General features: G+C 39.6%; 1 protein-coding gene across 1 annotated transcript; it reads right to left on the reverse strand.

Annotated features, from left to right (window-relative positions):
* Positions 1-7,518: 7,518 nt before the first annotated feature.
* On the reverse strand, positions 7,519-8,498 carry LOC148804455 (norbelladine synthase-like). The gene is made up of 2 exons (XM_088887306.1): positions 8,222-8,498; positions 7,519-8,070 (listed from the first exon to the last, which is right to left on the reverse strand). Exons 1-2 carry the CDS (start codon positions 8,406-8,408, stop codon positions 7,763-7,765), a joined length of 495 nt encoding a protein of 164 aa, XP_088743432.1. The 5' UTR covers positions 8,409-8,498; the 3' UTR covers positions 7,519-7,762.
* Between the last annotated feature and the right edge of the window lie 1,601 nt (positions 8,499-10,099).

Genomic DNA, 10,099 nt, shown 5'->3' on the forward strand with positions numbered 1-10,099 from the left:
GATCACTGCCTCCATTGGATTCTTGCTGAAGAATTCGGTTCGTGGGACGGACCCTACTGATTCTACTCCTCCATCCACTATGTCATCTTCAGTGGGAGCAATCTTTGGTGATCTTCTTTGGGCATGAACACCTCCATTGAGAGATATTATTTTTCTGTATCAGGTATATCCCTCTCTTACTGTTTCATTCCAAATCCAGTTCGGTTTATGGTTCAAGATTGATCCTTGAAAAATATGATTTTTCTAAAATAGGGAATGCGATTCCCAGTTGAAGGGAGAGAAATTTTTGAAATTCGCCCACCCTATTCCGCAAGATTTGGGCGTCCATGTGATGGATCTCTCATCCCTTGAATGGTATCAAAGCCATGGTTCGAGTCTTGAACCAAACAAACCAGATCTGAAACCTGCGCAAATACGCAGAATGTGTTCTACCCGATTTGTACAGTTTAAAGTTTTTTCTAGGAAATTTGTTCCCAGTTAATGGGCGAATGATCTGAAATTAATTTTCATAAATCTGGAATTTATATAGAATTGTTCTTTATTATTTTCTTGATTTATGGGCTATTCGTACAACTGGAGATCGAAATCTTGATTGGCGCAGTGAACCTGTGATTTGCAGTTTCTATTCATTCATTATGGTCTGTAAATAATTTTTTTTTTATTTTCTTAACTGAAGGTATAGGATTCGGTCTGATGTAATATTAATAGAAAATTAGGATTAAAAATGTTAAATAGTTTTGTATGCCCTTAGCTTCAATCAGAATGATGTACATTATGAGTTTATTGTAAATGAATAAAAGTACATATTTGATTCATGTTCCCTTGGTATGTTTCTAGGTAATACCCTTAAACTGGACACCTAATGAGACTCGTGTTAGTTTAGAATGTTCACAGCCAATGGGTCGATCTGGGGAGGCCTATCCTGATAAGGCTGACACTGATGTGCCACCAAGTCGGTTGGGGTGGCTTGTCTCAGCCGCCAGGATGAGACCCTAGGCACATGCAGTGTAGGATCAATTGAATCTTTGAACCGGACCAGATTTCCAGTATTGCCCTGGACCTTGGAGATTAATGGGCAAAACTGGAAAGTTACACCCGACCCCTAGACTCGATTATGATACTACACTAGGTGTCAGATTGGGCTGTCTTTGATGTACCAATCAGTGAGATCCTTAGCGGGGGTCAAAACCTGGGTATGTTGGGACAGTCTGAGAATTCATCTGAGTGGGTGATCATAGTGACAGGATCAGTCCCTTTGTCGGACAAAGGTAATGATCGGGGATGCACTCTCTCTGATGGAAATCAAGACTACCAGTAGTCGATTTCAATCGTTGAGATTTGTTTTGAAAAATATATTTTATATGAGATGTAAAGGTATATATATTATGGTTTCTAAAATGTTATCAAAAGGGTTTTAATTCCCGGGATCCATATAAGCAGAGAGTGCAACACTATTCCTTGCAGCTGAGGGAGAGGTCCTCTCTTGTCGGGCAGTGTTTGATCATTATGGGCTGAGAGGTTAAGTGTAAGACCATTAAGGATAATACCTGATGGGCTAATCTTGCATCTGCCCACTGTCCCTAGGTGTTACAAGGTGGCTTGGCCCAAGGACCACTGAGGGTAAGTGTTGGGCCCATAGAGCCCATTTGATGGGTTTTAGGGGGTGCACTGTCCATAACAGTGTATTCGGCCAGGCCTTGTAACAAAGGCTGGGCTGAACCCATGTGGCTGATGTGTAGATCAATGCTTGGGTCTCACGCCATACAAGGAAGCCCAACTAGGCAGCAGTTAGGAAGGCTAAGTGAGCACATAACCTTTATTGGGCCTAAAGCCCATTTCGAACTGGGCTAATTTAAGCAGTTAAATATGGGGCGAACTCTGGGAATGGATTAGCAGATAGGATAGAGTCTTAACCCTTTCCACTCAGAGAGTCCAGATCTGGATGTGATTCAGATCTGGAAACCTCCTAATGAGATTAGGAGAAGGCTGATCCAATCTACAAATAAGATAAGGGTTTATCCTTATCACCTAAAGGATTGGCTGATCCAATTATGACTTGGATCAACAACTCCTAATGAGATTAGGAGCTGATCTTTTAGGGTTACATTAGAAGGAAGGGGTGGCAGATTTTAGCAGAGACATACTCACATCCTCTGGAGAGCTGAAATTACAGAAGGAAGAATTAAGCAACCCTGCACAATTCTTCCTTGCCGCCTCCTTCTTCTTGCCGCCTACATTGCCTGTTCGATCTCCAACAGAGTGGGAGAAGTCAAGATTTGATCTTGATATCAGTTCTTTGTCAAAGGACTGATAGGAAGTTGTGCTCACGTGTCGTCCTACTAATTCTTGTGAAGGACTAGGTTCTTGGAGAAGAACACTACTGATTCTACTCCATCCTGCACTGCTCCATCTTCAATGGGAGCAGTTTTTGGATCCTTCCTTGGGCGTGAACACCTCCATTGGGAGATATTACTTCTCCATATCAGGTATAATTCTCTCCTACTGTTCTTGTTCAGATCTGGTTTAGTTTATGGTTCAATATTGATCCTTGAAAATGTAATTGTCTAAATAAGGAATACAATTCCCAGTTGAAAGGGAGAGAAATTTTTTGAAATTCGCCCACCTTATTCCACAAGATTTGGGCATCCATACAATAGATCTCTCATCCCTTCAAATATTTTTTTTTTTTTTGATCGAAGCTGGCGGTGTAGGAAGGAGATTTCGCAGATAAGAAAATTGCTATCTGCGATTTGTAGTTTGAGAAGATCTAACCTCTGTTTTGCAGGATGGAATGTGCGAATAGCCCTATCTGACTGATTCTTACTTGATCTTTTATCAGTAATTAATTTCATATTAATTCTTGAATTAAATCTTTAATTAAAGATCAAACCCTAGACCCATTCGAACCAGATTGGTCCAAACTGGTTGGACCAAATCTAGGGTTCGATCTATGCTGTATGTCAACCCTACTTTTCCCACTAATGGGTCTGAGGATTGATAATTAATTAAATGTTTAATTCGGCCTAACCTGTAAAGGCCCAGTTTTGAGTTGTTAAAACTGCTAAAAGCCCACTTCGCGGATAAAGCTATATGGGCCGAACTGATCAACCCTAATTCAGCCCATATACCTAGATAATATTATTGGTTAATATTATGAATTAAAAATGGGCTTCAAATGGGATTTACAAATATTTAATTGATTGGATCAATTTATCCTTGCATGTGATGTATGGATGTGTGATGTGCTTCGAGCATGGACCATAAGAATTTGGTCCAACCAGTTTCGATAGTGGCTCTTGCGCACACCATGGCTGAATGCACATCATTGTCATGGTGTCCCTTTTGGTCATTGGATGACCTCCCTCAGTGGTGGGCCCCATACCTCATGGAGAGGATACGTGTGGAACCCTAGCCAATTTTGGCCCACCGAAATCTGGCTTTATGAAAGTCAGTGGGAGCCACTTTGGTTTGACCTAGATCAAACTAGGGCGTAATTACTGTTCCCTCCAGCTAATATGAGTGCATGTGATAGGGTGATTCATATGATGAACTTTCTAAAAGCCTTCCATCATTAGCATGAGGATGGGTCCTTCAGTAATGAGGAAACACACCAAAAATTGGGCTATCCATTTGCTATTGGGCCTGTCTGAGTGTTTCATAAGATGATACGGGCATCATAGACCGATGTGGGAAGGGCTTCACCAGAAAATGGGAACTCTCTCACGGTACCTTGGCGTTCATGAATATGATGGGTAAGCACTCACTGGAAAAAAAGGTTTACCTGAAAACGGCTCTGAACCTTGTCTAACAGAGGCCAAAGGGAAAGCTCATATGATGAGTGGATATGATCCTTCACAGAAAGGTGGTGGGGTTATGGAGCTGAAATAGTTGGCTCCATGCACCCTATGTGATTTCCCACATTTCCATAGACAACTCGCAGTCTCCATCACTAAGATGGGAGGGAAATTGCAGAGATGAATAAATGGAAATGGAACATAGATTAAAAGCCATATCTATGTAATGAACATGAATCAAATTAGGTTGTGGACTGATGTTTGCTCTTTTATTAGAAAATGGCAAACGGACAATTTAAAAAGCTTCTTGACAACAACAAGCTTAAGGGCCCAAACTATGTCAACCGGTACAGAAACCTTATGCTGGTCTTAACATCTGAGAAACTAGATAAGGTAGCCAAGAATCCTACCCCGGATCGTCCGGGAGATAGGGCTTCTGAGGCCCAAAGGAGAGAATACCAAGAATGGGAGGAGAAAAACTCCCTTGCTCGATGCTATATCATTGCCTCCTTGGATAATCCAATACAGAGGCAGTTCGATCAGATAAAACTTGCCAAGGACATATTGGACAGTCTCAAGACAATGTACGAAGAGCAGAATCGTTCTACTCGGCAGAAGGTCTTGAAACAGTTCATGACCGCGTAGATGTCCAAGGGCCAACAAGTTCACGACCATTGTCTTCGGATGATGGGTTACATCAACGAACTGGAGGCTCTTGGATCTGGGCTGGATCTGGTAACCCAGATCAATGCTATTCTCAACTCTTTACCTCCATCCTTCAATCCATTCATCATGAATTACAATATGAACAAGCTGAACGTCAGCTTGCAGGAACTCAGCAATATATTGCAGAGGGCCGAAGAATTGATTAAGAAGGATGAGCCCATTGCCATGCTTGTTGAAGCTGGCAAATCGGGCAAGAAAAGGAGGGCAAAGAGAAAGCCACAGAAGAAGGCTGCCAAACCCAAGAAGCAAAGGAAGGACAAGGCATCAGATGCTCGTCACTTCTACAAGAAGACAGGCCACTGGAAAAGGAATTGTCCTACCTACCTAGAATCCAAGAAAGGTAATTTCGAATCTTGTGTTATAGAAACCAATTTATTGGTAGCTTTTGCGTCCTGGTGTATATACTCTAGGATCAACTCATGCGTGTAACTCATTGCAGGGGTTCAAGGTAAGAAGAAGGCTGAGTGAAGGAGAAGTTACGCTCTACTTGGGGACTACTGCAAATGTTGCAGCCGCGGCCATAGGAACCGTGGAGTAAATTTTTAGAGAAAGAACAATTGTACTCAAAGATTGCCTTTATGTACAAAATTTAAGAAGAAATTTGATTTCTGTCTCAAAACTGTGTGCGGATGGTTATTCTGTCCTTTTTAGTAATACGATTACTATTAAAAGAACCAACAGATTCATCGCATACAGGGAACTAAAGAATGGTCTATATGTTCTACATCCTTCTCTAGAAACTAACATAACCGAAACTATGTCGGCTGAAATCCCCAAGAAAAGAGTCTGTGATACGGTTAATCCCACGTGCCTGTGGCATTACCGACTTAGCCATATCGGTGTTGACCGAATCACGAGGTTGGTAAAGGATGGTCCCTTGGATTTTATAACTGTAGAAGATCTTCCCACTTGTGAGCCTTGCCTACAAGGTAAGATGACGAAACGGCCATTTAACGGTAAGCCTGAAAGATGTACAAGCACACTTGACCTTATACATATTGATGTATGTGGTCCCCTGAGTGTTAGGACATGCAATCAACACGTGTATTTCATCACCTTTACAGATGATTTCTCAAGATATGGTTACGTGTACCTAATGAGACATAAGTCTGAATCCTTTGAAAAGTTCAAAGAGTTCAAACAAGAGGTCGAGAAACAGTTAGGGAAAGAAATTAAAGCCCTTCGATCAGATCGAGGTGGCGAGTATCTCTCTGACGAATTCAGAGACTACTTAAACAATAATGGGATAGTATCACAATTGGCTCCTCCTGCTACACCACAACTTAACGGTGTTTCAGAGAGGAGGAATAGGACCTTATTGGATATGGTCCGATCACTTCTCATACACTCAGAGTTACCCACATCCTTTTGGGGTTACGCATTAGAGACTGCTATTTACGTGCTGAATCGGGTTCCAACCAAATCGGTTCTTAACACTCCATATGAACTTTGGACCAGAAAGAAACCAAGTGTCAGACACTTGAAGATTTGGGGTTGTCCAGCACACGTTAAAAGAACGAGTGTAGACAAGTTGGAATCCAAAACCAGCCATTGTTTATTTGTAGGCTACTCGAAAGGCTCTGTGGGTTACCTATTCTCTGACCCAAGTGAGCAGAAGGTGTTCTGCAGCCGAAATGCACAATTCTTGGAAACCGATTACATCTTGGACACCCATCGTCAGGAAATAGTTCTTGATGAGGAGAGCTCAGGAGCAGTGGGAGATGTCCCACAAGTTTCAGGTAGTGACCAACCTAGAAGATCTACTCGGGTATCCAAGCCACCAGTCCGTTATGGTTATGACCAGGATAGTTACCTGGTGGAAACCTTAACTAGTGAAGAGGATCCCATGATTTACACGGAAGCTATGTTGGACATAGATTCCCAGAAGTGGGTGGAGGCCATGAGAGCTGAGATGGACTCAATGGAGACCAATGGAGTCTGGACTCTAGTAGATCCGCCCTCCGGGGTAAAAGCAATTGGTCGCAAATGGATTTACAAGAGGAAGAAGGGCCCGATGGTAGGGTTGAGACCTTCAAAGCTCGTCTGGTGGCAAAAGGGTACACTCAAAAAGAGGGTATCGACAATGAGGAAACCTTTTTGCCCGTGGCCATGCTTAAATCCATTAGGATCCTGCTAACTGTAGCAGCATACCATGATTATGAGATTTAGCAAATGGATGTCAGGAACACATGGTATGTAAACTTAACAGATCCATTTATGGACTTAAGCAAAGTTATAGAAGTTGGAACATCCGTTTTGACTCTGCTGTCAAATCGTTTGACTTCAAGCAGAATCCGGATGAGCCCTGTGTTTACAGGAAGTCAGTAAGGATAAGGTTACTTTCTTGGTTCTGTATGTAGATGACATTCTACTCATTGGGAATGATCTAGGAATGTTAACTACGGTGAAATTAACTTTTCGAAGAGGCTCTTAAAATTTAAGTTGTTTGGGTTGGATCAGTTCTCCAATCTCTGAAATTTATCAAACGCCACCTAGTTTTCCAAACTTTAGCTCATCCTGTCTGTATAATGCCTATATTAAAGTTTATTAGTTTATTTAATTTCACAATGGAGCGATGTGAACCTGAACAATTATTGAGGATAACCCTACTGCCACATCATCAGGAACTGCCATGTCATCAGATAGATTTCCATCTACAGATGTAATTCTATCTAGATTGAGATAGAACTCAACTAACTAGATAGATCCTATCAGATAGAGTTTAAATCTAAGAAAAACTCTATCCGATAGATTTCAATGTTATCTAACTCTGTCCAACTATTGTTGTAGTGAAACTGTACTTCGGGTTCGAATGGTTCAATTATGCCATCGAACCATTCTCAGTTTGTTTGGCTTTTCTACTTGTTGTTTATTTCCTAACTATAATAGAACATGCAGCTGGCTTTCAAACATGCATAACGAATTATTGAATTACATTTATATTTTAATTTGTATTTTAGACAAATAAATTAAAACTTGCAACCACAAAAGAACGGCATTGGCCTCAAAATCAAAGTACCATTTTATGTAAATGGCGACATGTGGACACAAACATCTGACAGACACAGACCCGAGAACTACTCGATCAACACGTAGAGAGAACACAAACTTTTGACGGACACAGACTCAAAAACTACTCAACAGAGAGGAATAGATCTAATAGAGGAATTATTAACTGTTTCTAAGAAATGAAGAAATAAATTACAGGAATCAAGAATCACAAAATTCCGCCAATAACCAGATTAGTTGTTGTTGCTCTTGGATTTGGATTTGTTCTGTATGACATAGTTTGAAATTGCTTTGGCCACCCACCACAAAGTACCAGCGGTAATACGGTTAGCGTTGTCTTCAAACTTGTCGTCGAGCTCAAAGGCAGTGGTGGATTGAATGATGCATGAGGAGGCGTCTTTCTCTATGACTTTGAAGATAATATCGAATGAACGAAACCCAATATCAAGAAATCCTCCTTCAATCACTCGGACCAACTTCTCGCGTTCTTGATGATCAATCTTTATGAACTTCTCCTTCCATATACGTGGCTCAGGAAGCGCTGATCGATGAAACAGTAATTATATTTAAGTATCAAATTAAACCATCATGGATTAATAAGAAATATTTCAATTCGTTCATTAATGCAATAAATAAAATGATGAAAAGAAGAAGAAATTAAAGGGTAATGCAAGAATATATATATATATTACCGTCGTCGAGTTCAATGAGAATGACAGTGCCGACCGTTCCATCACCCTCAAGAACATCATTTCTCTTGTAAACTTGGGGCATAAGTTGGACGAAGAGTTTGGGCAGATCGGGCGAGCCATACACAGCCCACACATCATCTGCAGGCACCCCTACTTCCATCTCGTTAGTTACACGCGCAGTCATCATCTTGTTAATTCAAAATTGATGCAAATAAACAAATTAAAAGCTAAGCTCTTCGAACAAGTTTTGGATGTAAGGTGTGTTTGATTGATCTATATCCAGTAGCCTTTTTATATATCTACTCCAGGTATGGTATGTAGAGATCGATCTTCGTCTTTGTTTAATTTTGACTTGTATTTTGATGTCTTTCTTGTACAGCATTAACTTTCAGAAGCTTCGACGATTCTCTGCATGCATGTCTACCAAAGTTTGAATTGTGCTAGCTCCCACCATGCAATAACTTGGCAACTCTCAAGCACGTTTTGGATAAGTCTTAGCCGACGGATTCGTTTGACTCCTTTTCTCTCATTGATTAAATGATAATGAAATTACCAAAAAGTCCAAAAGTATAGGTAGGTTTGTGATAGCGTGTGGATGCGGCGATAACAACAAAGGAGAGCCAGCCAGAGGACTTGAATTGAGAATAGGAATACATGACATGAATTGTTCAATTTCCAACCAAATAAGGACGTCAATGAATGATGACCTGTTCTGTACTGGCTGGCTGCATCACCAACTATGTTTTTGATATGGCTAAGGCCATGATGGAATTTGATCCAGGTCTCTATTACAATGAACATGTTACATCACCAACTAAACCAGTTGGCACCTTCATGCATTTAATTTTAAGTTGAATAAATTGAGTTATTAATGCTGCCTTTCCCCTTCATGAATGATAATTACAAAAAAGTTATCTGCTGTAAATAAGAAATATGCATCCATATACAAAAAATGTCAACCTCCTAAGAAAGGTTCAATTGATGTTATTGTCTAATTCCACCCCATTATTATGATTCTTGTTGATGTTCCTGATCTTCCCCACCCTTCTTGTTGGCTTCATATGTTTGATCATTCTCAATTATCCATTCATTTCCTTCTATAAATGATGTTTGGTTAGAAATATGTAAAATTTAAGATTTAGTAGTAAGGTCTCTTTCTAGTTAAAAATGTCTTAGTTATTGCCTTTGTAATCAAAGCCTAAATGTTTTGTCATTAATAAAGTTCTTTTATGTACTCAAATACTTTATTCTGAACAGCATTATAGGATGATTAATTTCATGCAACATTTATCAGATTACTTGATGGTGGCTTAAGCTTAGTTCTAATTGTTGGACAGTTTTGTATGTCCTTAGCTCCAATCAATTTTGATTTACTTTTGAGGACAGACACAAAAATGTTCAAAATACCAATGCATGCACTTATTATTGAGGATGGATTTTACAAATATATATATATATATAAACTTTATGAACAAAAAAGTTACAGGTAGACCTTTGAGTGATTGATATGAAGGGAAAATTGGGAAAATAAATCAATTTCTAAAATGAGATTGGAAGGATTTGGGATAGCAATTGATGTGAAGAGAAAATTGGAATATTAAACATTTTGTAAAATGTACTTACATGGGTATTTTTGACATTTTCATGCCTCTTGTTAGAGGAATCTAATAGGGGATATACTTGCAACTATGTTAGAAAGTTACAGGGGAGGTGATTGCAATTACCAAACAAAAAATTTACCTTTATTTAATTAGTTGTGCTAAGCATTTAATGATTAGATTTCAAAAAAAAAATCCATTTTCTATATACGATACATTACAATCATCCATTTCAATTCTTATTTGTTTTTATGGACTGACACTATTCACTCTAATTTTA

The sequence above is a fragment of the Nelumbo nucifera genome, chromosome 1 (assembly GCF_055504915.1).
Source record: "Nelumbo nucifera cultivar China Antique chromosome 1, China Antique-T2T, whole genome shotgun sequence".
Classification (NCBI taxonomy): domain Eukaryota; kingdom Viridiplantae; phylum Streptophyta; class Magnoliopsida; order Proteales; family Nelumbonaceae; genus Nelumbo; species Nelumbo nucifera.